The 27,979-nt window shown below is 53.2% G+C and overlaps 9 protein-coding genes across 9 annotated transcripts; 4 read left to right on the top strand and 5 right to left on the bottom strand.

The window, feature by feature from the left end:
* Positions 1 to 519: 519 nt before the first annotated feature.
* Positions 520 to 921, top strand: J7T55_007676 (uncharacterized protein; the record flags this gene model as incomplete). Its single annotated transcript, XM_053134568.1, has 1 exon — positions 520 to 921. One exon carries the CDS (start codon positions 520 to 522, stop codon positions 919 to 921), a length of 402 nt encoding a protein of 133 aa, XP_052987650.1.
* Positions 922 to 1,989: 1,068 nt separating this feature from the next.
* J7T55_007675 (uncharacterized protein) lies at positions 1,990 to 3,827 on the top strand (the record flags this gene model as incomplete). The annotated part of the gene is made up of 2 exons (XM_053134567.1): positions 1,990 to 2,080; positions 2,146 to 3,827. The coding sequence occupies 2 exons, from the start codon at positions 1,990 to 1,992 to the stop codon at positions 3,825 to 3,827; spliced, it is 1,773 nt and encodes a 590-aa protein (XP_052987649.1).
* A 730-nt stretch (positions 3,828 to 4,557) lies between these two features.
* J7T55_007674 (kinase-like protein) lies at positions 4,558 to 6,142 on the bottom strand (the record flags this gene model as incomplete). The annotated part of the gene is made up of 2 exons (XM_053134566.1): positions 4,558 to 5,738; positions 5,809 to 6,142. The coding sequence occupies 2 exons, from the start codon at positions 6,140 to 6,142 to the stop codon at positions 4,558 to 4,560; spliced, it is 1,515 nt and encodes a 504-aa protein (XP_052987648.1).
* Positions 6,143 to 6,902: 760 nt separating this feature from the next.
* J7T55_007673 (uncharacterized protein) lies at positions 6,903 to 11,122 on the top strand (the record flags this gene model as incomplete). The annotated part of the gene is made up of 4 exons (XM_053134565.1): positions 6,903 to 7,920; positions 7,983 to 8,248; positions 8,306 to 10,864; positions 10,952 to 11,122. The coding sequence occupies 4 exons, from the start codon at positions 6,903 to 6,905 to the stop codon at positions 11,120 to 11,122; spliced, it is 4,014 nt and encodes a 1,337-aa protein (XP_052987647.1).
* Positions 11,123 to 11,624: 502 nt separating this feature from the next.
* On the bottom strand, positions 11,625 to 12,632 carry J7T55_007672 (nadh:ubiquinone oxidoreductase 14kd subunit; the record flags this gene model as incomplete). Its single annotated transcript, XM_053134564.1, has 3 exons — positions 11,625 to 11,826; positions 11,922 to 12,028; positions 12,582 to 12,632. 3 exons carry the CDS (start codon positions 12,630 to 12,632, stop codon positions 11,625 to 11,627), a joined length of 360 nt encoding a protein of 119 aa, XP_052987646.1.
* Positions 12,633 to 13,312: 680 nt separating this feature from the next.
* J7T55_007671 (fcp1-like phosphatase) lies at positions 13,313 to 15,829 on the bottom strand (the record flags this gene model as incomplete). The annotated part of the gene is made up of 1 exon (XM_053134563.1): positions 13,313 to 15,829. The coding sequence occupies one exon, from the start codon at positions 15,827 to 15,829 to the stop codon at positions 13,313 to 13,315; it is 2,517 nt and encodes an 838-aa protein (XP_052987645.1).
* A 2,527-nt stretch (positions 15,830 to 18,356) lies between these two features.
* Positions 18,357 to 18,617, bottom strand: J7T55_007670 (uncharacterized protein; the record flags this gene model as incomplete). Its single annotated transcript, XM_053134562.1, has 1 exon — positions 18,357 to 18,617. The coding sequence occupies one exon, from the start codon at positions 18,615 to 18,617 to the stop codon at positions 18,357 to 18,359; it is 261 nt and encodes an 86-aa protein (XP_052987644.1).
* An 833-nt stretch (positions 18,618 to 19,450) lies between these two features.
* Positions 19,451 to 21,536, bottom strand: J7T55_007669 (extracellular elastinolytic metalloproteinase; the record flags this gene model as incomplete). The annotated part of the gene is made up of 3 exons (XM_053134561.1): positions 19,451 to 20,600; positions 20,665 to 21,065; positions 21,141 to 21,536. 3 exons carry the CDS (start codon positions 21,534 to 21,536, stop codon positions 19,451 to 19,453), a joined length of 1,947 nt encoding a protein of 648 aa, XP_052987643.1.
* A 1,215-nt stretch (positions 21,537 to 22,751) lies between these two features.
* Positions 22,752 to 27,916, top strand: J7T55_007668 (uncharacterized protein; the record flags this gene model as incomplete). The annotated part of the gene is made up of 6 exons (XM_053134560.1): positions 22,752 to 23,384; positions 23,437 to 24,153; positions 24,306 to 25,537; positions 26,287 to 26,650; positions 26,773 to 27,194; positions 27,361 to 27,916. 6 exons carry the CDS (start codon positions 22,752 to 22,754, stop codon positions 27,914 to 27,916), a joined length of 3,924 nt encoding a protein of 1,307 aa, XP_052987642.1.
* Between the last annotated feature and the right edge of the window lie 63 nt (positions 27,917 to 27,979).

Below are 27,979 nucleotides of genomic sequence, written 5' to 3'. Positions count from 1 at the left end.
ATATTTTCGCCCGTTCACGCAGCTCTTCGACTGGATCGACGGCGTTTGTAATACAATTTCAACAACGACCAAAGAAATACAATAAGCCAGGCAGCTTCAACTTTTTCTTTCCTCTATTTTCCAATGATCAAGCGAGAGATGGTGACAGTACCAGACCCGAAGACACTTCCGCTTTTTGAATGGATAGACGAGCACGGACGTACACAGCCGCTACTCGGAACCCCTCCGTATCCTCGTGAAATCACAGACTATGTTATAGACTCGAACGACTGGCCTAGTGGCCAAGCCACTGTTAACACCGTTTTGGGTCGGAATACAAGTAATGCAACCTGTTATGTGGTAAGTACAGACCCAAAGCATGATAATAGAAGCATGCGTGTCATAATCGGTTTCTAACTATTAGCACTATAGTGTGGGCACGATGGTATTGCTTGCAGAGGACAACTGTGTATTGACTACTTCCACGACGTGATTGCCTATATCGGCAAGAACATGTGCGATATTAGAGATGCAGGAACCATGGGCAAAGGGGCATTTGCTAATCAGTTGATACCCAGAGGAACCATCATCGGTGAGTATCTTGGCAGGCTTCATCCTCTGATGACGCTGCATGGTGGTGATAGATACATCTTCTACTTCAACGAGGCCGCCGACGTATCAGCCTATCAGTATGGCAACATCACCCGCTTCGTGAACCATCACTGCAAGCCGAACATCACTGCGCAACTTGTGATGTACGGAAGGCGTCGTGTGATCGTTTACACTGCCAACCAGGATATCCAGACCGGTGACCAGGTCTTTGTCAGTTACGGGAGGGGGTACTTCGAATATTCCAAGACTTGGTGCAAGTGCGACAACGTCGAAGGGAACCACCTGCCGAGCGCGCCTCAACCGGCCTGGGCTCAGGATATGGAGACTTAGCACCCCGCAGCAGAGGCTCAGGACACAGGAAATAACGAGACGCAGGGAGAAAGACGAGAAACAGCTGTCAAAAGAGTACCAAGTGAAGCCGCCAGATCTACATAACCAACGAGAAGAGTAAGAATTGCTACAAGCAAGACTGCGAGGCGGAAGCGTCCGACAGGTTCAAGCACATTAACAAAGAACGCTGCAGTAGGTAAGCGGTGAGTATGTGTGCAAAGGCACTCTCTCTACCAGGGACAATTGAGTAGTGTCTAATCTGAAAGCCCTTGGTTATTGGTGACACTCGCTGGCAACACTGGATTGTTTCCTAACCTCAGAACTTGGCGCAACGGCTATGTATGTCGCCCTGAATAGGCTCGTGAAATGTTGGAGGCGGGGGAATTGAGACATTCGGGCAACCTTGGCCCACATGGAATAGCCATTCTGTCTGGAACAAGCCTATGTTCACATTCCACGCCATCCCGTCCCGCCCGGCTGTGGCTTAATTTTGAGACCAGAGCTCCGTTGTATGGAGTCCGACGTTGGATGCTGACTTATATCGGCTACTCCTGCCAGGTCCAACGGTATCTTCCACTTGAAAGACGATATTTTTTCAGCCAGCCTTTTACAAACTTGTCAGACACGAACTCCCTTGAACTGCACGGCGTCGATCTTGGGAGGTCTTGCTCGCGTTGATCGATGCCGGCAGTAGCTAGATGAAAGGGGTATGAGATGTTAGAGAGTCCAGAACGCACATATCATTTCCGTTTCAGTGCTATAACATCCTGTGTCCCTGAACTGAGCGCATGAAGTGCGATCGTGAGTCTTGCAAAGATCAGATCAAAGTGGCTTGATATACAAGACACTGATCCACATCAACATGCACCATGAAGCCAGCCTCTTTGTCGTAGACGGTTCTTGTGTGTATGCAAGTATATAAGAGCTCTGCATGTGCTCAATAATCCCAAGTGAACATCAGCAACGCCTTGGACATCTTTACCATCAGTCAATCGTTTCAATCTACAAGTCTGCATACCTGCAACACACAATCTTTCAAAGCCCTGCCCAAAATATCTACGGCCCATCATGGCGATCCTTAAGCTGCCTTTGGCACTGGCTGCTCTCATGATGCTCCGGAGCGTGGAGGCCGCTTGTGTCGAGGACCAATGTTACAGAGGTGAGAAAATTCAAAAGCACCTGATGTGTTATGCAAAAAGAATATATACTGATCACAGCCAATAGCCATGTACCAGAACCCTGCAGGCGTCGAGGAATGCCTTGCGCATTTTGTCACGACTGTCGTTCCCCCTCCATCGACAACCGTAGTGACCGTCACGTCCGGTTCTGGACCCATCACTACCCTCAGTGGCTCTTTCATCAGTGCTAGCACCATTGTCCCGTCCGAAGCAATCCCCACCTATATCGTGCGGGCTTGCTATGGAGATGTGAATTACCGCTTCGAGAGTGCTTGTTCGTGTATCGACGCTGGGCCCACCATCACCACGGCGCCACCGCCAGTCGTGACGAACACAGTTCTTGTCCCAGTCACCACAGAAGCCATCGTCATACCCAGCATCGAACCCAGCATCCTTCCCAGCATCCTTCCTAGCTTCGTTACTAGCTCCCTGCCTCCCTTCATCACACCACGACCACTACCAGTACTACCGACTTCACCTGGAGGCGGCGCTGTCGCCTCCTCCTCCCCGATATTGGTGGCCCCGGGCGTAGAGCCAGCTTGCCTTGCTGTCGGCGGGTCTCCCGTGCTTGTTACCATCCAGGTGGACGAGGTATTCGCAATGTCACTCACGGTCTCAGCTCCTGTGTTCTGCATAAACACTCCACCACCGCAGCAATCTTCGGAGTGCAACTGTGCTAGCACGCTACCCACTTCAGCACCATTCTCTTTCTCGTCCAGCTTTACGGGTCTTCCCATTTTGAACGCGACAAGTTCTAGTATCGATCTTCCTACCCCGACTCCATTTTCATTTACCTTGCCAACACTTTCCTTCCCAACTACTTCACCATTTGCGAATTTCACGAGCGCCGCGTCGGAGTCCGCAACTACATCTGGGGCAAATTCAACTACATCTGTGGAATCCACATCCACATCAGCGGAGTCCACGTCCGCGGAGTCCACATCGGCGGAATCTACATCGGCGGAATCAACTACATCAGTGGAATCGACGACTACATTCGAGTCTTCAACTTCATCGGAGACGCCATTCCTTGAAACAAGCACGTCGCTTCCCTTCCTCAATATCAGCACTAGCATTAGCAGTGAAAGCACTTCTTTCTCTTCGGAGCCCTCAATCACGGAGGCCCCCACGTCTTCCAGTCTCTCCTCCACATCGGTGTCGTCAAGTTCTTCTCCATCATCGGTGTCGTCAAGTTCTCCATCAGCGACCCCCTTTGTCCCAAGGGGGCCGACATTCAACATCAGAATCACAGGGGGAGCGTACGCTGGACAGTACATTTCAGTCGACGACCCAACCGGGGGCGGCGTTGTGAACAACGCCCCGTTCTTCCCCACCGACGACATCGACAACGCGGCCGAATGGACGCTGGACGCCGTGACGGGCATCATGTTCCAGGAGTTCGACGGCGCCTACTTCGGCACCTACTTCATGTTCGGCCTGCGCACGCAGTGGAGCCAGGTCCTGCTGGCGCCCGCGGACCAGGTCATCGCCTGGCACGAGACGGTCACGCCCTTCCGCGAGCCCTTCAAGTGCACCATCGACTACACCGCCGACATGCTGCTGACCTGCGGCTCGCGCGGCTGGACCCAGCTCATGGAGTCCGACTCCTGCGGCCTGTCCGTCATGCTGCCCCTGAGCGTCACCTTCCCCTCCGCCTGTGCCAACCCGCAGCCGCTGCTTATCCAGGCCGTCCCGGTCGTGCCGGATGATGAGGGGATATCGAAATAAGTGGGATGGATGAATGCACTGTTTGCGAGATCGATGTACGGGCAGTAGTTGACAGGATGAGGTTCTAGATAGATTGGCGAGACTTGGGTTGACGTATCATGCGTGATGTTGATTCCGAAGCGGCTCAAGCACATTAGTCTTGTACTAGCATAGCGCTTTAATACTGAGGTACCCTTGGTCAACTTACAAGCTGCAGTGATGCCTGAAACCCTGCCTGTCCACTACTTTTGTTGTCATTGGAATGCCAGTCTCAACTTCTGCCCTTTGAAGGGAGCAAAGGATTCTTTTGAGTTTTTCGTAACATAGTTCTTAAGCATATAATGAATTGAACATTAGCCGAGATTTTGTTGCGCTGGTGATGTCGAGACCATAAGGAATGGGCGTTTTTCAAATGGAGGCGGCACGAGTTCGGCTGATTCCTGTCACCTGTGAGACGTCGGCCAGGTCGAATGTAGCCTGTAGAAATTGACACTTGACATGAATTTTTGTATCAACAAGAATTAGTTTAGTATATCATGTAACTCAAACGCCTACCACCTGGGGCATCGGTACATAAGAGATTGCTTATGCACCGTAGTCAGACCAACGCCAGCCCATGCCCATGCCGCCGTCGCCGCCGAGCCAGAGACGCCGGATTTCGTCGCATAATTGTACACTTTGAATGGTACACACGTCTTAACAAGACGGTCCAAAACGCCTAAATCATTTCCTCATCCCTCTAATTCTCAACTTAGTACTCGTCCGTCGGAAGGACATCCATGTCCTCCTCCTCGCTCCCTTGGCTCTCTATGCCCATCATCAAAAATTCGTGCTCCAGTGCCTCGTCCGCATCGATCCTCTTGCTTGGATCCAACTCCATGCAGCGAGCGAGGAAGTCCAAGGCAATCCTCTCGTCATCGCTGAAAGGCTGTTTCTTTTCGTCACGCAGGGTGCTCCACATGATGATTTTGCCCAAGTCAAAGCCATTCTGCCCAATAGTGGGTATGCTAGTATCGAACATACAGCCATGCTGCTGCGCGGCTATGCGCATCCTTCTATGGCCGAAGATTGTTGCGATCTCGATCATAGCCTCGACATCGTCGGCCGAGTTGAAGAACGGGAACCGGCGTGACATAATCGTAAGCAGGATGACGCCGGCGGACCAGATGTCGAGCTTGCTGGTTTGCTCAGTGCATTTGAAGAGAACCTCGGGCGCACGGAACCCACGAGTGCCGGCACGGTTGGCCCTGCGAGATGGACGGGTATCATTCTTTGGGTAACCGTGATGTGGACCGCCATTGGCGAGAACGGCTGCTTTCAGACGTTGCCTCCGGACGGCCGGGTCTTCGTGGCAGTAGCAAGGCTTAGTATCCTCGCCTTCACGCTCTGCGAGACCAAAGTCTACAAGAACACCACGTTGCGTTGAAGGATCGTAGAGAAAGTTGGTAGGCTTGATATCTCGATGTATGATGTGGTTTCGATGAACAGCTGACAGGGCCGTGAAGAGCGAGCGCAGGTAGACGGCCATGTCGGGGATGGTCATGTTCCTAAAGTAGTCCCGGAAATCGTGGTGGCGGAAGTAGGGAAGGATGGCGATGACCTGGTCTGTACTTCGAAAAGCCGTGATCAGGGGACAGACGGCAGGGCAGTCGCGCAGGTCATGGAGGAGCTCGAGCTCGTTGAGGATTCGTGTAGGGGAGGACGTGACGTAGATCTTCTTGATGGCGACGAATCGTGACCGTGTGCGGTGCTGGCGAGCCGTGTGCGGTGGGAGCTGCGAGGCCATGTCGATTGTCGCAGAGCTGCTGCTGCGGTCGATGTGTCGCTTCAGGGGCGGCGGCGTCCACCTCTCGTTCTCCTTGTCGACATCCCATTTGTTCTCGTAGCGGTCGTACTGCAGGTCTTCAGCCTTGTAAACGGTGGAGAATGTGCCTGTGAAAAAGCAAAAGCAGCAGTCAGTATTGAGTGGCACGTGGAAACATGAGGACTGGGCGCTACATACCTTCTCCGATCCTCTTGATGAGCTTGTACTTGCGCCTGAAGCCGGGGAAGGCGTCTTGAAGCCTTCTCATATCATCGTCTAATATTTCTTCTTCCTCTGACTCGTCCTCATCTTCGTCCTCTTCGTCAAGCTCAGGTTCCTCCTCGTCCTGATCATTTCCCTGCGCCTGTTCTTGACCCTGTTCTTGATCGTGTTCCTGGTCTTCTTCGTCTGCATAGTCCTCTTCCTCCCTGCCACCAGCTGCATCCGTGTTCATCTCGGTGTCTTCTGTCGAGGGGCCATCTTGGTGGATCTGGAAATCATCTGGCTGTCGGCGGCGGACAGCAGCTGACATGATTGAGTGGCAGTGAAGGAGAGAGGGCGGAGGGAGGCCAAAGGAAGAGGGAAAAGGTGATGCTAAGTCGGCGAAGCGGCTCCTAATGGACGCGCCAGGAAGACACACCAGTGATTCGAATTGCCAGGCAGGAGGGGCCCAGACGTGTGTAAATGTCCAATTGACGACTGACGAGGGCTTGAGATGGTCAATGGCAAGGATGGGGCTCGGAATACCGGTGTTGGCAGCCTGCAGGGAGGGTGGTGCTTTCGATTGACGCGGCTGTACGCAGTATCTTGCAGGGCTGGAAAATTGGCGGGGTACCGATGCGCACCACACGCGTCTGCTTTAGCAGCAACCCACCCGCGCATTGGCCCCAAACAAAACAAAGCTCTGAAGTGGGCAGCCCGTTGCCCAGCACCACCCACGTCCACAAGTGCCACCCCCCCTCCACCCGCGCAGACTCGACCCCTGTCAACACCCGCATCAACAACAATCTGCGGGCGAGAGAGACAGAGAAAGACAGGCCCACTGCACCGAGCCGAGTCGCACGCAACATTCCGATTTCGTCTTTGCATCTTCAACGTTGCTGTCGCCTCGAATGTCGCACGAGCTGTGACCACGTCGCCGTGTCTGGAGCTCCACGGCACCTTTCCATACACTTGTCGCAACCTTGTTCCTTACTTTTTCTGTCCACTGTTGTTTCTCTTTCACGATACCCAGCCGACGAGACGAGACGAGACGAGACGAGCCTGTCTGAACAGGCGACCGGGCGATCAAGATGGACAACGTCAACTTCGACATCAACGAGGCGCTCAAGCTCTACATGAGCGACCCTGCCACCATCCCCACCGAGCAGGCAGATGGCGCATTGTTCGACTGCGAGAACGACCCAGAGAGCCTGACCAACGGCATCATCAACCCCGTCCTCAACCCCATAATCGACGCTGTCGCCGGGAACCCCGATGCAATCACTCGCAGCGCGCACTTCGACTCACTGCAGTTCCTTCTCAAGTGCGCCCCCATTTCCCTTTCCCCCTCAACTTCCCTCATCAGCACTGCGTCTGCGTCTGCGTCTTCGCGCTCCAAGCGGAAGAGCACGCGTCCTTTCGCAGATACATCCTGTACCGATCCTACTCTAGAGCAGGCTCCAGACCCGGACCCGAAACCAGATCTATGTCCAGATTTAGACCCAGAACCAGACCCAGACCCAGACCCAGGACGAGACCCAAGCATACCTATTGCAGCCCTGCAGGAACGTGTTTCTAAGCTTTTCCAACTCTCTAGATATACCTCATTCCTTCCTACACATGCGCTTTCCAAGGTCTTTGACCTGATCACTTCCGGCTTGTCCACCGAGGCCGACATCATCCACAACGACCTCGAGTCCGACGAGCAGGACCTCCTCTCCCACCACAAACAGCTCCTCGAGATCTATGGCTTCCTTTTGCAATGGACCATCTCTTGCGTCGAGACCAAGGCAGCGGAGAAGTCGTCAACGGCACCTATAGCTCGAGGCAGGAAACCCAAGGGCAAGAAGTCTGCCGCGGGAGACAAGGACGCCCACTGGGACAGTGCTGCTCAGCTACAGATAGCCCTCGACACGATGTGCAAGGTTCTGCGGTTGAAACTGGGCAAGATCTTCTTGACAACATCCGAACGAGACACCTTCATCGGCCTGATCACCCGTCCGGTCTACCTGATCCTTGAGAGCGAGCAACGAATCAAGAACACCACGATCCGCATGCACGCCTTCAAGGTGCTTTGTATCGCCGTCAAGCACCACGGCCATGGCTATGGTGAGAATCTCCATAAAGGCGGTGGGGGTGGCGGCGTTAAAGTTGCTGACTTTGTCTACTAGCCGCACAAATCTCGATTGTCCAGAATCTGACCTACTTCGAGCACCTGTCCGAGCCGATGGCTGAGTTCCTACACATCCTGGCAGAGCAATACGACTACCCTCAGCTCGGGGAAGAAGTACTGCGTGAGCTCAGTAACAAGGAGTTCAACAGTAATGACACCCGGGGCCCCAAGTCTGTCTCTACCTTCATGGTCAAGTTGTCCGAGCTGGCACCGAGGCTGGTCATTAAGCAAATGACGATGCTTGCTAAGCAGCTGGACAGCGAGGTATGTGTTCCCAGGCCCTGTTCCACTGATCGTATATTATGGAGCTGACCAACCCAGTCTTACACACTTCGATGCGCCCTCGTTGAGGTATGCGGCAACATGCTTGTCTACCTGAGTAAACAAGAAGAACGGGGAGAGAACTACAAGTCGCAGCTGAATGCCTTCTTCGACGTCCTGGAGGAGCGATTCCTCGACATCAACCCCTATTGTCGTTGTAGGGCGATCCAGGTCTACGTGAAGCTCTGCGACCTCCAACAAAAATTCCCCAAGAGGAGGCAGAAGGCGGCTGAGCTGGCGTGTCGAAGTCTCGAAGACAAAAGCAGCAACGTCAGAAGGAATGCCATCAAGCTGTTGGGATGCCTCATCAAGACACATCCGTTTACTGTTATGCATGGTCACCAGCTGGCTCGGAAAGACTGGCAGGATCGCCTCGACAAGGTCGACCAGGAGCTGGATGCCTTGAAGCCCCCGGCCGGAGCACCTGACATGGACAGCCAGGGCAGAGCTGATGTCACCGTGGATGAACAGCTGCTGGACGAGGCGACGCAAGTCGAGCCGTCCCCGCAAAAGAATGACCCTGCCGAAATGACCGAGGAAGAGAAGCTCGCTGCCATCCAGAAAGTCCAGGCGGACGCTGCGACCTCGGAAGCCATCGAGAAACTCACCCTGACCCGACGGTACTACACGGAAGCACTCAAGTTTATCGATGTCCTGCATGAAGCAACTGGTACCGTCTGCCAGTTGCTTGGATCCAAGAACAAGAGCGAGGTGATCGAGGCCATGGACTACTTCGAGGTTGGCGACGCCTACAACATCGAGCAGAACAAAGTGGGCATCCGCCGAATGCTAAGATTGATCTGGACCAAGGGCAACAGTGACGAAGGCAAGGGCGTCCAGGCACATCTTATTGAGTGCTACAAGCGGCTGTTCTTTGAGGCCCCGGACTCATTCAGTCCCAACGATGCTGCCAATTTTGTTGCGCGGAACATGATCAGTCTGACCTTTGGAGCTACGCCGGCAGAGCTGACATCGCTCGAGCAGCTCCTCGCGACCATGATGAAGCAGGGTATGATCCCCGATCTCGTCATCTCGAAACTCTGGCAGGTCTACGGCGTGCAGAAACGTGAGATCTCCAGGACGCAGAGGAGAGGTGCCATCATTGTGCTAGGCATGTTGGCGACTGCTAGCCCTGAAATCGTGGTCAGTGACATGGAGACCATGCTTCGCACCGGTCTTGGGCCGCATGGGCGTGGTGATCTTCAGCTCGCCAAATATACGTGCATCGCGCTCCGTCGCTTGAATCCTACTGGTCGACAGGCAAAGGAATCCGGCGTGAAGTTTTCGCGACTTCCAAATCAACACGCCGTCCTCCAAAAACTTGCTGCTATCACAGATGTTCCCTCCCAGAGCGAGGAATGGTACGGCGTTGCTGAGCAGGCCATCAATGCGATCTATGCCATCTCGAAGCATCCCGATGTGCTTTGCTCCGAGATCATCCGCCACAAGACGAAAGCAGTATTTACTGGTCGCGCTCGGTCGAACTCCAACGACCGGCCTACGTCAAGAGACTCGCACAAATCATCACAAAGCAGACAATCGGCCAAGATCGAGGCGGAAGAAGGTGAGGACGGTATCGGTGCTGAGCCTACTATTATGGCCCCAACGCAACAGCAGCCAGCCACGCAGCAGCCGGCCACGCAACCAGAGAATGCAAAGGTGAAGCGCGACAACGCCATTGCACTGTCTGAGCTTCTGTTTATCGTGGGCCACGTAGCTATCAAGCAGATCGTTCACCTTGAGCTATGCGAGCTGGACTTCAAGCGCCGCAAGCAAGAAAAGGAGAAGGCCGTTGCAGCTGAAAAGGCAGCCGAGGCCGAGTCGCGCCGCAACAGCAGGAACAACCGCGCATCAACCATAGGCACCGTGGCCGGCAAGGATAAGGATGAGCCTGAGGACGAACTGGACCTCATTGGTGGCACGACCGAAGACGACTTCACCGAAGCCATGCTGCATATCCGCGAGCGGGAGCTCCTCTATGGCCCTGAATCCCTCCTAGCCCTGTATGGGCCACTTGTCAGCGAAATCTGCGCGAACAATACCAGATACAAGGACAAGGGCCTGCAAGCGGCTGCCACATTATGTCTGGCTAAGCTGATGTGCGTCAGCGCCGAGTATTGTGAGGCCAACCTGCCTTTGCTGATCACCATTATGGAGCGTTCCCCTGACGCGACTGTGAGGTCCAACGCTGTCATCGCCCTGGGCGACATGGCAGTCTGCTTCAATCATCTCATCGACGAGAACACGGATTTCTTATACCGCCGACTTGCCGATAAGGAGGCCTCGGTCAAGCGTACGTGTTTGATGACGCTGACCTTCCTCATCCTGGCTGGACAGGTGAAGGTGAAGGGTCAGCTGGGTGAGATGGCTAAGTGCTTGGAGGATGAGGACAAGCGCATCGCAGACCTGGCTAGGATGTTCTTCACAGAGTTGTCTACTAAAGACAACGCGGTGTACAACCACTTTGTTGATATGTTCTCGTTGCTGTCGGCCGAGAAAGCGCTCGCGGAAGAGAGCTTCAGGCGCATTGTCAAGTTCCTGCTTGGGTTTGTGGAGAAGGTAAGCCAAAAATGCCCCATGATACTGGCCGTGACACGCGGACTTCAGAGACCTTGGATTAGATTAGCCCGCTAATACGCATCTTAGGACAAACATGCCAAGCAGCTCGCGGACAAGCTGGCGGCCCGTCTGCCACGCTGCGAGTCAGAGCGCCAGTGGAACGATGTCGCCTTCGCGCTTGGGCTGTTGCAGCACAAGAACGAGGATATCACCAAGCTGGTTTCGGAGGGCTTCAAGATTGTTCAGGCGTCGGCCTAGAAAGCTGACCTCCCTTCGCGATGAACATGGCTAGCGACATGCCCTTGTTGTTTCCTTCCGAGGTCAACAGATGCGTTTCCAGTGTATAAGAAACCGGTCTTAAAGGAATGGCATAAAGGTTGAGGAGTTTGCGGTTCGATTTAGCACTGGGTTGATTGATGGTGTGGTTTTCTCATGTTTGTGGTTTGGGTAGATGATACTCTATGCTTTCACGAAGTAATGCACCTGGCACATATCAATAGCACCGTGGATATTGGTTGTTTGACTCTAAATCGAGGCATTCGAGCCATCTTCCGTGACGTTGAACCTGCCTCTTTGATTCTCTTTTGTTTGGTCGTGATGAACCATACCATATCTACAGCTCTATTCCTGACTGGCACACTATCTCGACTGTTGAGCCCATCCGTTGAGCACACAGCTAAAGGGCCTTGAATCGGAAAATACGCCCGCCACCTTCCCTTCGCCTTCGTCCTCGCTCTCCTCTCCACAGCCCAGTCAACGCTTACTTTGACTTCTCTGGTGTGATGGCAAACGTAGGCTTGACGAATCTGTCGTTGTTGTACACCTTGAAGTTCTCGCCGCCCATCAGGTCGCGCTCGCGCTGCTGGTCGGCCAGGTGGCGGCGCACTTGGTCGCGGTCTTCTTCGGCTTGCAGGACGGGGATCAGGTGGATGCGGGACCACATCTTCTCGCGGGCGAGCTCGCTGTGTTTTGCCGGGTCTGTATCAGCCATGACTGCTCTACGAGTCTACCGAGAGCCCAAATTGACGTGACAGTGGAACTGGGATTGGAGACTCACCGTTGTTCCCTTGCACCCTTGCCGAACTGGTACCATCCGTAGAGCATCACGCCGCCGCCGATGGCGAGAAGTGTGGCGGGCTTGAAGCCACGTGCGGGCAAGTGTCGCTATTATAAGCAGTGCAAGTCAGCAATCTCGTCCCTAGACAGTTTATTATGCGTAATGCGTGACCATCGAGCACGAGAACGGGCATCATGTGCAAGCAGCCAGTTGCAGTCCTCTCGCGTGGAACCGGCCGCCCTCCTGGGCCGGCTTTGGGGAGGCTCCACAACTTTGCGACTTGTTCTGTGCCATCAAGGTTGTTGGATAGGTGATATGGCTGGGCTCCTCATCCTCAAATCGCACCCTCCACTGGCGTGCTTATCCGGTACGCATGTTCCAACGTCTGGGCCCTCCGAGCAGAACGATCTTTGGCCAGCTATTTCTTGCCATGTTGCAATCTTCCATTGCTGTCATGCCACCAGCCATGCTCGCTCGTATGTACAGCGCTGGCAGTCGTATGCGCGGTAGTCGTCCTGCTCGGCCAGTGCCCTCTGTCCTAAGCTCCTCCCAAGCCCAAGCTACCATCCACCAATTCTCGGGCCATCGGCGCCATATCGAGGCATGGTGATATGCAGAAGGGGCGGAAGGCGTAGCGCATTCGTAGAGATATCATCTTACCTTGTACTGGACGGCGTCGTACCCGCCAATTGGGGGCATGTCCTGAGGCATGGTGGGCTGTTGTTTGGTGGTCGGGTTGGCCGACCGATCCTGGGGTTTCGTTTGCCTTCTTTGGGTTGCAGAGTTCGCCGCGCCGGTCGATTGGGGAGCGCCGCCGCGGTGGTCAGGACGTGGTCTCGGGGTGGTCGGAGGTGGACGTGGAGGTTGAGGTTAGGTCGAAGATGTTGATTGTCGGAGGGAATGCGATGCGGCTCAATTGCTTGCATTCAACACGGGCTGGATTGGTCGGAGCTCTGGGCAGTGGAGGTGCGGGTGGGATTGAAATGCTTATGTAATACCCCATATCCCATCCATGTGCTCACCATAGCTACAGCATGGGCAGGGTCAGCCTCGATATTTCTTGTCTGCCTACCCAGATCTCCCCTCTCGGTACTTTAAATGCTACTACTCTTAGACGCTTTCTTCAAGCCAAAGTTGATACATCAGGCCTCTGTAGTTGGTCTGACTTTTGGTTGTGACATAGATTCTAATTCATTCGGCTAATCAAGTATCGCTAGAGAAAACCCCCCTCCGTAAATGCAAACCTGTGATTCCACAGTCCCTTATCCCTATAATGACCGCCTTTAGACCTTCACAAAGGTGGACTCGGTAGGCGTCGGAGGCGTAGACGACCGTCCTCGTGCCAGCCTGGCGTTGCGCGCCTTGGAGTTGAGCGGCGAGATCCAGGGCACCTAGCCCTTCTCTGCGAGCGCCTCTTGCTCTTCCTTGTCCAGCTCAGCCATCAGATCCGCCTCGTCGATATCGTCCAGGTCCTCGTTGCCGCCTCCGTCCGTCTCCAGGAGGTCCACCTCCTCATCCTCGTCCCCGCCAATATCACCTCCTCCACCGCTGCCATTTGCCGTCGTGGCCTCGGCTGTTGGTGCTTGCGGCTCCGACTCGGGCTCGTATGCCGACCGCAGCTTGCTGCCTCCTTGTGACCGCGACATCTTCAGCTTCTTTGCCAGCGCAGAACCGCTGCTTTCCACATCTCTCTCGCCTTCCGTGTTGCCATCACCGTGTTTTCGCTTGGAGCCGGGCGACGCGCCGTTGACTGCCTCACCTTTGGCTCCGCTCGCTCTTGACTCCGTGTCACTCGCGGTCTCCGAGGTCGTGCTGTTGTTGTCCTCAAACTCAGAATCCGACTGGCGGCCTCCATCTTCCGAATTGCCGTCTTCGTTGTCTTCGTCGCCGTCGTCTTCTTCCATAAAGGCCGCCAGTTCCTCATCGGCCTCGTCGAAATCAAATGTCTTGAGCTCATCGATGGGGCTGCGCGGGTCAAGCTCGTCCTCCTCGTCCGCGCTATCAAGCTCGTCCACGCCGGCCCCGCCGTTTTGCATGACGGTGTCGATCGCCTCCGGGCTGTTGCCACCCTCGCCCTTGCCAGGCAAGACCAGGGGCGCCAAGCCTCCCCGGTCGGCAGGGTGCAGGTCCAGCAGGTACGGTGTCTCGTCCAGTTCCTCCCACTGGCTGATTGAGTCCTGTAGCCAGTTCTGGTTGACGATCTTGATGGTCGGTATCCTGACTGCCTCGCGCACCTTGGCCGTCCGCGGCCGAAGGAGGCTGACTACCAGGTGTGTGATTGCAGGGTGTATTCGGTCTTCCAATATCGCGCCAAAACTCTTTACTTGCAGGGCGATCTCGTGGTTCCACTTGTCCACGTTGTTGGGCACGATGCCGCTGAGCACGATGCGTGTGCCCCGCAGAACCTCGTGCTTCAGCTCGTCGAGTATATTGCCCACGTCGGGTATTACACGAGTGTTCTCGCGGGTCTCGTAGGCCTCGTAGTATTTCTCGTGTAGGTTCGTCAAGTGTTTTTCTAGGTAAATCAGCTCGGCGTCATCGTCGAGAAGGACGTGATGTCGCTGGTGCGACGGCGTCGTCTGGCCGCCTTCGGGGCTTTCGCTCTCCACGCCGGCCTTCTCGGCCTCCTCGTCGTCCTTGTCAAGCTTCTCCTGCATGTGTAGCAGAGGCCGGTCAGTCAACTGCTTCTCCAAAGCCCGCTCCTGCTCTTCGCTCTGTGCTTTCAGCAGTGCAGCTTCGTCAACAGCGTTTGTGCCGGCCGGGGCCAGGGCCGGGGCCGTCGCTGTCGCTGCTGTCGCGGCTGTGGCTTTCGCTGCTGGGTCGCCCTCGGCGTTCAGCTTCACATCACCGTTCTGCGAAGGCGTTTCTTGGACGGCCTCTGGGGCTGGAGTCTGGTCCTGGCGCTTGGGCAGAAAACTAGAGTTGATATCACCAGTGCCTTTGAAGAAGTCGTAGGGCACGACCTTGATCAGATTGCGCCTGTTGTTGGGCCAAACATCGGCACGGTCATCAATGACGACAACCATGTTGGTCGAGACGGGGAATAGCCGCTGCAGACTCTTGGCAGTCATGTTGCCATTCTCGTCCCGGCTGATGATACGGTCGCCAAAGAGCTTCTTGTCAGGGTCTACGATTCTGGCGATGTTCATAGCATATGCTCGTGTGCCCATGGTGTAGACATGTAGCTCGTAAAGCTTGGCGATGTTGGCGAGGAACTGTCGTAGGTTGGGGCGCATTTTGATGTAGTAGGAACAGCCACTGGCCATGCCGCGGGGGCCGTCGTCGTTGAGCTGGAAGCTCTGGACATCCTTGACGGCGTCATGATTTGGGTTCGTCGGATCGTTCTGCCACTCTCCAACAGTAGGATCTATGCAGGCGTGGATGATGGTCTGGTCCAGGTCGACGACCAGGCTCAGCTTCCGGTGCTCGAGCAGACGTTTCTGCTGCAGCAGCTCGGTCTCGGCAGCGCGGTCGAGGCTGACGGTCAACTTGACGTTGTCGTGGATCATCTGGACTGGGGCACGGGCGGTGTCGAGCTGGGTGGTGTAGAAGTCAATCTCGTCGGTGCTCTTGCCGCAGATAAGACACATGCCACCATATTGATTGTCGTGTATGCAGGTCTCCTCAATGCGGACGCAGGGGAGGCTACGGGGAATGACTTGGCCGACGCGGATGTCCCAGGACTTTAGGGTTCCGTTGGTAGGGCAGGGCCATGAGGCAAAGCCAGTCTGCTCCTCCTGGCGAATGTCGCCCGTGATCTGGTCGCCAACCTCCCTCTTGTACTTGTACGAGAACTCCATGGCATTGGAGCCCTTCTTGACCTCATCGCCGGGATTGTAGATCAGCCTGGTGATGGTTATGGGATACCGGAGGTGAGGACCCAATGGGAACTCTGTGACGGAACCCATGGTCGAGGATGGGGTGGGTGTTGGGGAGAGATCAGGGCAGGATCTGGGACAGCAGCGAGGTTAGTAGCTGCGGGACTGCACGAGACACAGAGCCTGGCGAGGTCCTGACAGGCAGTGGTGTCTGGAAAGGCGAGGGAGGGATCAAGCTCACAAAAATGGTCGGGTCAACTGCTTTCTAGCTGGAAAAAGTGTGGTCGCGTTGGATGGAGGATGGAGATGGGGAGGCAGCGATTAAGCTTCCCATGGCAGACAGAACGGGGGAGGTGTGAGGCTCGAGGGGCTACTCTGGAGGGCTGCACAAGTGGAGGTCCAGAGGAGGAGCTGGTGCGACAGGCTGGAGAGTGGGTTCTGGTGTCAATTGGGGATGGCGATGGCTGCGAAGGTGTCGACTTTGGGAGTGAGGATGTTGGAGGAACGAGGTGCGATGCGAATGCGCTGCAGCGATGCGATGCGATGGGTCAAGGCCAAAAGAAGCTTGGGCCACACCCTGGTGGAAGGTGGACATAAGAGGTGGAGAGCGGTACCTTGGACGGCGGTTGACAAAGCACCTATTGGTGCAGTAGTGTGGTGGTACCTCTATGACACCCCCAAGGTCCAAAGTACCCAGGTACCCGCGACCCCAACGGGTGCGGATGGGTGCCAAATGGGTGCAAATGGGTGGTGGGCTGGAGGTCCAGAGCTCCCTGCCTAGCGTCGGCAGCTAGCCGTGACAGGCCAATGGCAGCTCGAGAATGGCAGGCTCCAGAAAGTGGGGCACGTCCGCCTTCGTCAAGAGTGAGTTCGCTCGCCGTCCACACAAGGAAAAGGGTCCTTGGGATTTCTGCACCTCTTGAGCCTTAGGACCTAGGATGGGATGTCGAGGACCAGGAGAGTGAATGCTCAGTGTGGGTGCTGAGCTTTTGATCGACTGGAGCTCAACTCGTCGAGGGAGGCGTCCAAGGCCTAGCCTATGCTGGAGAAGTCAACTAGGTGAATGATGAGGCTGGGAACGTAAGTGGGCCCGTCTTCTGCCAGTTCTTGGGTTCAAAAACAATTTGTTTTCTTGGGTGGCGTGCACAATGGACGATTGCAGCTGCAGCCTCAGCCTCAGCTTCTGCATGATGAAGCTGCAGTGCCGTGTAGCTCTTGCAGCGCAGTATACACGTATGTACAGTACATATTGGAATAGGCATCATACCTAGGATGGGGCTCTGCTCACCTGTGGGCTTTGTGGGCTTGCGGGAAACAATAATAACGTGGTATGGATCGTGGGTGATAGGTCGGAAGGGTCATCCGAAGAACCTGGGCGACATGCCACTCCAGACCTGGCCTGACCTGGCCACGCGATATTGCTGATTTTACTGTGTAGTTTGCAGTAATCCCCCGTGGGCTTCTGACTGGTGAACTTTGAATCACTGGGTGAGTCAGTGTCTTCCTACAGTCGACAAGTAAGGTGATGCGCCATTTGGTACTGTAGGCCAGACCTTGCTGCGTGCATAGCAACTTGGACACATTGGACTTGGACTTGGGGGGTGGGAACCTTGGGAAGATCATCACATACCTTTAGATTCTACAGTACCACAAGTACCTAGGCAGATTATTCATCAACGACCAGTCAACCGATCACTAAGTCAGGCAGTCAATCAGTCAATCACTTCGATATTGTGGATAGCGTCACTTGGCTGCGGCGCGTGTTTTCCCACCCGGCTGGGTTCAGTTCAGAGGCGGGAGACTGGCGCCCTTTTTGTACTTTTGTACCTGGGGGGCCGACCCTCTTTTTCCGGAGCTGCCCATGTGCATTCATGTGCATTGTGCAGCGCATTCATGGGTGACGCGAGACGCCACTCCGCAATCCCATTCCTTGCCGTTTGCGGGGTTGTCATCAGTCTGTCCCTGCCCAGGTACACCATCCTGTCGCCCAGACTGCTGCTGTATCTAATTCACTTGCACTGCATGCTGTACCTAATCAAACATATTGTGGCTGCTCGACTGTGGCTCGCGTACGATACACATATAAACAATATGGCCTAGGTGTGTAGCATATTTACACAGCTGTGATATGACTTCAACTTCTGCTGCACAAACGGCCTACATGTGTTGACCTAGGTATGTGTATTTCCGGACGATCTTGCTATCCCTACTGTCGCGCCACTCCCACCCACACTCTCAACGGCATCCAGTATACTAGTCGAGCCATGCGGGCTGGCAGGCAAAGTGCTCTCTGACGGCATTTCCCCATGTATCTTGTTATTGATCTTCACATCCTGCGGGCTGACAACCCCCCTGCAGGACCTGGACTTTGGAGCTCACTTGGTGGGCTGACAACCGCATCTCTCTGTCTGTTGCTCCACCGTCTCCTGATATTCGCCTCCAAGGGCTAGACCCTTTTGTCACCGTATTCTTCTCTGTGATTGCTCTTCATCTCTCAATTGCCTTCCCTCGATTGTTTCCGCGTTTCAATTTCTCCTCCCTTCAGCATAATTGCACCTGATGTCGACCTAGCTGTGAACCGAGTCGCCACAAGGCGCAAAAGTCCTCCTCACGGCGTTCAGGCTGTCTGCGACAATGTGATCACCGCGCACATGGCGTTGCAAGCCATGAAAGCTGCATTGCAGTCGGCGATGGGGACTGGGACTGCGGATCCGTAAACCGTACCAACCCTGGCTCCGGCCGCACTGTAACAGGCTGCGAGCACAGCGGAACACCCAGCTTGGCATATACTGTAGGCGTTCGGGCCGGCTATGATTGCGATGGCCAGCGGAAGAGCCGCGATGATGGTTCTGGTGAACCGCATAGTGATAATGACCATGATGGAGTCTGATGACTGTTGTTATCTTGGATAATTGGAGACTGTGCAGTGTTTGAATGGTGTTGATGATGTTTTGGGTGTTTTCGAGTTGAGTTTTCCGTGATCCATGGTCGAGATCGACGTCGTTTTATATGATACGCGTTGTCTGGAAGTCTCAACATCCTTTGTGATCCCGAAACTTCAAAATCATAGGAGGCCATTGTTAGACTGTGTTTGACTGTGACACGCAGTCAAGTTCAATGCTGCATGGTTGATGGGGAGCACAATCCCTTGTCCGCCATCTGCGATGCGTCTTGCCGGTTCAAGGCCACCAGGAAGCCCTCAAAATTCCGTTCCAGGTAGCCGGAACACTTGTATTGCAAGATGGGAATACGAAGTGTTGTATTTCGAGCCCAGAAGTTTCTGCTTAGACTTCAACTCGCTCGACCGAGAAGCTCAGCTTTTTCTAAGGTTCGCGAATGTTCCCGAATCCTTTCTGGAAAGCATCCGCGCATATACTCGGCTCCTTTGCTGCTACGACTCTGTACTCATATCCATATTTGTCCATTCCAGACAGCCAGTATGAACGTGCGCGAAACGCGGGGCTATTCATATCTTCCGTAGTGGATTGCCTGATGTATCAAAGCCTGAAAGCTCGCCTTTGCCTGTTTGATAATTCCACTTTGATAGTGTGCACTGGCTAATTCCGAATGAGAAAGACCGAAATATCCTCCTCGGAAAAACGTCACTCTGAAAATCCTCATGAGGCAAATTCAAGCTACTACAACGCGTAAAGCAACTATGATTAAAAGGCTCTAAGTGACCTATTTGTCTACGCAGGGCCTCAATTACCGTCAACAATTAGAAGGTACAACAAACCCATTCACTCTCGTCTCCGATCCAGACCCCCTGACAGCATCCTGCCCAAACCCTCGTTTGGCAAAGCCTTTCCAGATGGCGCACTGGTTAGTGCCCCCAGAAAGAACACGATCGGCTTGGAGCAGCGCGTCGCGCGCCTGCAAATGGTTCGCGGAGCAAGGCATCAGGGCATCACTGTCCAGGATTAATTTGAGCAGGAGATAGCGCGCCCCCTGTGGTAGCCCATCCGCACCCAGCGTCACCTTGTCCACGTCTCCTATACCGTAGGTATCGACTAGGTTCCAGAAAACCTCGTACAGGGCCGTAGCCCACACGGTGGCCAGGTCGAAGCCGCCGCTACTGCTCAAAACGTTCAGCGACTCGAAGGTGAGAGGCGTGGTCTGCAGGCTGGTCGAGATGTAGTGAGATCTGAGGCCGATCGGCGCGCCAGTCGCCCAGTCCGCGATGGTATAATCAGTGTTTCGGGTGTCTCCAGCCTTGACACGAAGGAGCGTTGGCACGAAGTCAGAGAAGCCCTCGTTTAATGAAAGACCGTCAGTTGTGCCGCTCGAGAGGCAGCCGGAGATGGTTGGCCCGCCGACCAGACGCACCGTCACGCCGTGCATGTATTCGTGAAGGAGAACCGTCGAATCGAACACAGAGTCCCGGTACGGAGTACCGGCACCCGTCCACACGCCCATGGTTAGGCGAGGGCTGCTCCCGTCGGCTGGCGTTGTCATCGTAGCGGAACCAGTCGAGCTTTGGACTATAATTTGCACAGGGTCGCCGCCGAGTCCACCTTTGCCGTTGTTTGACACCTGAAAATTCCCCGCCGTCTCGGTGAAACCCAGGGTGTAAAGGATGTCGTGGAATTTGTTGACGGTGTAGAAAGCCTGGGTGGCCGATGCGTTCACATATGATTGCCAGTCAGTGGTAGAGGGAGAATACGGGTAGGAGAAGGCAAGTGAGGGTGAATCGGGAACGCTGCTTGTTGAATCTCCAATAGTAACATATGCGTTGTTTCCACTCAAGGTCGTGTAACTCTGGTTGCCATCTGAGTGCCAGCCAAATGGCGATGACAGCTTATCCTCCGGGTTGGCAATAAGCTCACGAGAGCCTTCGTCGGGGTTCATTGTACCCCACGGGCTATTGTTGAGTGATCAGTCTTTAGAGGCTTTGCATCAGCTAGAAGGGCATTGTAAGAACTCACAAAGCTTCGTAAGTAGCACCATTTGTGTGTTCAACGGCTCCTACAACCTCGTTCCCAGAAGCAGCGTCAATGTAGGACATGAGCCAGTCCGACCCGAAGTCCGTCTCTATTCGCCAGGTGAGGATGAGCGAGGCGTTTCTGTTGACATATACCAACTTTGCTGTTGGGTCTGCCACACAGCCCTTGGTCAACTTGATAGTGTAGCTCTCGAATAGGCCGTCGATCTTTTCTACAGCTGCACCAGCACCATCTTCAATAGGAAGATTGAGAAGCTTGACAGCGTTCTCGAACGCTTCTAGAGGAGTTACGGTATTTTCACTCTTTCTCGCAACCTTTGGTGTGGGGGAGGCATCCGAGTGGAACGAGTGTCCGTAGGAAAGCACAGTTCCGTTCTCCAATATCTAGATTTGACATGTCAATTATTCATTCAAACATGGTACGAATCTGTCAGTTTGCGAAGTAGACCTGCAACTTACGTTGACGTTAAAATAGGCAGTATCAATATCAATTCCGTCCACCATCTGCTGGAAGTGAACATGGCCCACTCCATTGGTCCCAATATAATAGCCATCTTCGATGCGCAAGCTTGCGCTTGGTACGACCTTTTGCACTCGCAGCGTTGCGGCTTGGACGTAGTAGGGGACTGTCCCATTCGCAAGATCATTTGCATGTGGATCCGCATTCCATTCCTGACGCTTGGTGGGAGAAGAGTCGCCGCTCTCGTCAAGAGTCGTGAATGTGGAGACAGTGTTCAGGCGTTGACTACTAAGTAAAGCCGCTCTTTTGTCCACTCGCGAGGCATTTCTGGGGGAGGGACGTGCAGCAGCGAGGCTAATAGCAACAGAAAGCCAGAAGAGACAATTCGAAAGCATTTTGGCGGCGGGCCGGGATGGCGCGTGAGAAGCTACGAAATTGCCAGAGCATTGACTAGGGAAAGGAGTCTCGTCTTCAATGATGAAGCCTTTTTAATACAGCATTTCACCGGTATGTTTGCAGGGTTGTAGCTAAACGTTGTGACTGACGATATCGGTAGCGAAGCAGGCATCGCATCTAATGACCTACCTAATCCGGATCTTAGCAGCGGCCAAGGTTGTATGCATTTGCTTGGCCAGCAGCACCACGAAGTGACTAGTCTAATCAGAGACTATTGTAAACATAGATGTTTGTGCCAAGCCCATAAATGTGGATCTCCTGGTGGTCAAGAACAAGAGCCCGTTCTCGAAAGCCTTCATTCTCTAGCGGGCGGGCACAGAATGACCAACCACCTGTCCTCGTACCTGTTTTTGCGAAAGAAGAGACTGGCTGGATTTCTGGCAGACATGCCTCTTGTACTTGGATTTGCAATATAAAAAGCGACAAAACAAGTGGTCACAGTTCCATCCGTGATATCACTTTCATCATTGCGAATGAAGTTTGATCGGAAAGGTTGAGACTGAAGACCAAACACGCAACACGATGATGACGACTCGGCTTGCGCTGACAGTGTAATCATTTGAGATGGCATATTGAAGAAAGCTTCCGAGGCAATGCGAACGTTGGCGCAGACAAAGAAGATGTATAACAGAGCGAAACAGCATTGCTGTGTGGACTTGCTGGACCAGCAGCAGCGACCAAGTCTTGCAGGAAAGATGCAGCGTGAGGCTTGCGCCGTGGATAAGCTACACATGAGAGGCGGAGGTCTCTAGCACAGGGATAGAATGTCAAATTGAGCTTCAAGAACAAGTATAGAATAATGAAAAGAGTATAAAGGCGGCTTTGCGTAGCACGCCTGCGCGATGTGAGCAGATGGATAGAGTAGTGATTGTTCGGGGGGAGGGGGTTCGCCAACAAGTGGTGGAACTAGGGTTAGGGTGGGAGGTTGACCTAGCCGAACTTGGCCAAAGATTGAAGTCTCAAGCTACAACCCGAACCCGTTTTCTGAGCACGACTTGCAAACAACATTCATCCTCGTGTGCGGAGGACTTCGTACTCATTCAGTCATTCTTGGAGACGCCTGTGATGACGCCGACTGGCCTGCAGCGTAATACCTATGTCCTGACTTGCCTTTCCCCAAGATCCACATTGGGCGACACGCGCTCCTATCAACCATGAATTCTGATGTCGATGCTTCAATTGCGGCCCAGCGGGATGAAACCAATTTTCACCACCCATACTCGCCCTATGACGTCCAACTTGAATTCATGAAAGCAGCATATGATGTTCTCGCGCGTGGCTCAGGCCAGATAGGAATCCTCGAAAGTCCAACGGGCACAGGAAAATCGCTATCGCTTATTTGTGCGTCAATGACTTGGCTGCGAGACTTCAAGAGACGCGCCTTCACAGCTTCAATGCAGATCGATCCCAAGGAGGCCGAGGGCGAGCCCGACTGGATAATCGAGCAGATGTTGCGGCGCAAAAGAAACGAGCTCGTGGCAAAATGGGAGGAACGTGAGGCGCGGCTGGAAAAGATCCGCCAACAGGAAAAGGATACAGAAGCACGCGCAAGCAAGCGGCGCCGTATCGACCGATCGGAATTAAAACCAAGATCACGGGTAGTAGATGAGGAAGAAGCCGAATTCCTTATCGATGATTGGGAAGATGGCGGCGACGCTCGAGCTTCGGATGAAAAGGATGCTCTCGACGGGTTGAGCAAGGAGACAAGAGCACTGCTGGACAATATTGGAATGGGAGGAGCACGAAAGGTGGATACTGATGATGAACCATTTGAGGATGAGATCAAAGTGGGTTTCTCCAGAAAAACAGCACTTTCACCATCACTAACGGCTCCTGCAGATTTACTACGCTTCAAGGACTCACTCTCAACTGACGCAGTTCATATCGGAGTTGCGTCGTCCCATCTTCCCTTCATCCTTGCCCACGGATTTGATGGTCCAACATCCTGAGGATGAGTTGCCAGGGCATGAACCTGTAAAACAGATCCCTCTTTCCTCACGGCAAAAGCTCTGCATCAATCCGGCCGTATCAAAACTCGGATCCGTAGCCGCCATCAACGACAAGTGCAGCGAATTGCAGAAGCCCAATTCAAAAGACAAATGTGCATATCTTCCAAACTCTGAGAATCTAACTGAAACACACCGATTCAGGGATGCAGCTCTGGCAACCCTTCCTGATATCGAGGACCTCTCCGACATGGGAAGATCTCATCAAGTGTGTCCTTACTACGCCTCACGTTCAGCAATACCTGCGGCTGAAATTATCACGTTACCTTATCCGCTGCTTTTGCAGGCAAGCGCTCGCGAGGCACTGGGGATACGACTCGAGGGGAATGTGGTGATTATCGACGAGGCACACAACGTCATGGACGCTGTTGCGAATGTCTATGCTGCACAGTTACAACTGAGTGAGCTGAGGAGGGCGCGGCAGATGCTGGGCGTATACTTCAAGAGATTCGGAAAGAAACTCAAGGGCGAAAACAGGATCATGGTGGCGCAAGTTGTTAAGGTTATCGACGGGCTGACTGAGTGGTCAACCACGGCTCTGTCTTCCCAGGTGAGCATATCAAACCTAACGGACCATGTCTGCGTTTCACTAACTCTAAGCAGAGTGTGCACGGAATTGTCGATCCTAACTCCTTACTTAAAAGCAAGGGGATTGATCAGATAAACATGTTCAAGCTGATCAAATACGTCCAAGAATCAAAGCTTGCATTCAAGGTCGAAAGCTATGCGGCCCACATCGAAGAGTCCGAAAGCTCGGATCCCTCAACCAAGCCGACTCACTCTAGCCCTGTCCTTCATGCTCTTATTTCTTTCATTGTTGCTCTCACAAACCCAGCCGATGAAGGGCGCATCTTTTATGAAAGAACCTCGGCTCCTCCTGATCTCAAGCTATCGTACTTGCTGCTGTCCCCAACACACGCCTTCTCATCTATTGCAACCTCCGCACGGGCAGTCATTCTCGCTGGAGGCACCATGTCCCCGTTCGAGGACTACAAGACGCACCTCTTCCCTTACTTGAAGCCTGACAAAATCACCACTCTCAGCTGTGGCCACGTCATACCCGATTCGAACCTTTGCGCCTGGACATTGGCATCTACGCGGCCCAGAAACACATTTCAAAATTCTGCTGCAGCCGATGCAACAAGCGGTGTGTTTGAATTCAGCTTCCAAAGGCGAAGTGATAAAGACACGATCAACAGGCTTGGCCAAGCACTGCTGAATATCTGCTCGGTAGTACCCGACGGCGTGGTCGTGTTTTTTCCCAGTTATGGCTACCTGGATGAAGTCATCGAGGTTTGGAAAGCACCGCCAACGACCGATGGCGGCAAGTCATTGTGGGACCGATTCCAAGCCAAGAAAGCTCTGTTTAGGGAAAGCAAAGGCGGGTCCAGTGACGAAGTTCTGGCGGGATACAGCGAAGCCATACTAGGAGACAGTCAACCGAAAGATCAAAAGCATGCCAAAGGCGCGCTACTTCTAAGCGTTGTTGGTGGTAAGATGTCCGAGGGCATAAACTTCTCTGACCGCCTCGGTCGGTGTGTTGTCATTATAGGTCTCCCATATCCCAACATCAACAGCCCTGAGTGGAAGGCACGGATTGAGTACCTCGAGTCATCCACTGCCACTCGCTTAATGCAGGCTTCACCAACAATGTCGAAAGCACAAGCATCGCAGGAGGCCAAGCAGGCTGCGCGGGACTTCTACGAAAATGCATGTATGCGTGCTGTCAACCAAAGCATTGGACGCGCGATTCGACATAAGGGAGACTACGCTGCCATCGTGCTCATAGACCGCCGTTTCGGGACGGATCGGATTCGCAACAAACTGCCTGGGTGGATCAAAGGGCGACTTGTGCCTGGTGCAGAGGGGCAAGGTCTACAAGGGCTGATGGGGCGCTTAAACTTGTTTTTCAAAGCTAAGAAGTCTATCAATATGTAAGAAAATTGAGAGCTGTGTTTAGAATTGAGGACTTCGGAAAAGGTTCATGAAATTTTACAAATAAGCAAGTTTTAAAAGATTTTATAATATATCTTAAAACTTTATTGTTTATATACATCTAGAGTTCTAAGGTATGTAGGGACTGTTTGATGATAATATGCTTCGTTATTTATTACTTGCCAGTTTTAATGAACCTTGCCATTACTGCATTGCTGGATCTATTATTTCTTAGCCTTGGTATTGATCTCCTGATTCTGCATTGTTACCCGTCTTCTGCCCCTCTTTCTGTCACTCCTTTCGCGGCAGTTTACGTATAGGAGGCGGAACGAGTACGGAGAACCAGGGCCTGTCACTTTTCGTATTTGATACGACAATTCGACTTCATCCCCGCTCGACAATTTGGACCGACGTGACCAGTGAATCCCCCCAGTCGGAAGGCTGTATCCGCCCACACCATTCTCGTTGTCAATCAGTGTTCCAAGGGATCAGCACCTGGCTCGGTGAAATACCCCTTTCAATAGAACTCACATGACCTCATCCTTCAAGCGGAGTTTCCACCTACTACTTAAGTATGCGAAAGCGCTTGAGATATATATTCATTCGTTGCCGCAGGTAAATGCTAGTTGCACGCGTCTCTAGGCTTAAACTGAAAGTCTTGAGAAAACTTATTAATCCGTCAGTTTAAATCTTAGCCTGCGCGTTTGACCGTCATGGCTTTTCTGAACCTGTTTATATGCCTACTCAGTATATGCTCTGTATTGCACGTTGCATATGCAAACATCCTTTCGAGCGGTGACAATGGCACAATCCAGGACACACTACAATCCTACAACTGGAAACCAAGAGTGTTCATTTTGTCAGATATCTTGAACGAACCAGATGATTCCATGTCACTCGTACGATACATGCTATATTCCAACGAATTTGAGACGAAGGGACTGTGCGCTACGACATCGTGGTGGCTTAAGAACACGACTCACCCCGAGGAGATGAGAACTATTGTCCGGGCTTACGGAGACGTGGTTAATAACCTGAATCAACACGTCCATCCAAAGGCACAATATCAGAGTGCAGAAAATCTTCTCCAGCTAGTTACATCCGGCCCAGCAGTGAGTTTCCATCTTCTTTTTTCTCTCCCTAGAAACTATTCTCCTAGGATAAAGAAAAGGGGAAAGGCTAAGACTGATTCAATCTTCTTTTGATCATGTTCCTGACAGTTGACCACTGATAGACACTCGGACTCGCTGCTCTTAACGAGACGATTAGCGAAGGTGCGCAACGCATTATTTCCAGTCTTCAAGAGTCGGAGGAGCCTCTCTTCATTTCTGCTTGGGGTGGCACCAATACGCTTGCTCAATCACTATACCATATGGACAACACGATGTCGGTCGCTGAGGCAAAAGAATTGCGGTCACGCATCAGGCTCTACGCAATATCCGATCAGGATGATACAGGAGCTTGGATGCGAGCTCGCTATCCTGATATGTTCTACATCGTTTCCGTGCACGCATGGAACGAGTACCCGGCCGCTACATGGCCCGGTATCAACGTTGCAGATTGCGCATGCGTTGCAAACGAGACTGTGTTGAACCCGTGGCTTGATGCGAATATAAGACTTGGACCCCTCGGCCGAGTATCCTCAAATCGAGTTCGGTATGGAAGGCGATACCCCTAGCTTCTTATGGCTTGTTCAAAACGGTCTGATCTATCGCGACCGCATTGACTGGGGTACCTGGGGTGGCAGATATAATCTACCGCAAGCCCCAAGCCATTTTGCAGAGCAAAGTACTGCCAAACACTTCGTGAACACGATTGATAGCGCGATAGGTGCTGACGGCAATACTTGGGCTACAAATCAGGCGTCTATCTGGCGGTGGCGATCAGCGTCCCAAGACGACTTCGCAGCTCGCATGCAATGGACTTTGACACAGGATTTTACCCAGGTATCACACCAACCGGTTCTGAATGTCAACGGTCATCAAGGCCCGGACCCGTTGTTTCTCAACGTCACAGCAAATCAAACTTATACATTCAGTGCCAATTTGACCTACGACCCAGACCACCCGGCAGACAACAGCAGACTAGGTTTTCTATGGATTATATACCCCGAGCCAACAACGTTCCTGCCGGATTATCTGGACGTCCAACTGAAAGCAATCAATGGACCTGCAGGAAATGCATCAGACCTGAACGACGCGGGATTTGCGCACGTTGCGGTAGGGAGAGAAGTTCAGATCACCGCACCGGCACCATGGACTAACCCATATACCGGCCTTTTGACCGACTTTCACCTCCTCTTACAAGTCACAAACAACGCTGGTCCTTATCCAATCAGAAGATATATGAGAATTGTCTGTGAATATGTCAACCCCTGATGAGACTAGAAGGACCTTACGTCGGAGCTGTGATCGCGCACGTAGCTATTAAGGAGACAGTCG

Source organism: Diaporthe amygdali (genome assembly GCF_026229845.1).
Source record: "Diaporthe amygdali strain CAA958 chromosome Unknown NODE_46_length_305281_cov_63_574154, whole genome shotgun sequence".
Taxonomy (NCBI): Eukaryota; Fungi; Ascomycota; class Sordariomycetes; order Diaporthales; family Diaporthaceae; genus Diaporthe; species Diaporthe amygdali.
This window is presented reverse-complemented; position numbering and strand designations above follow the sequence as displayed.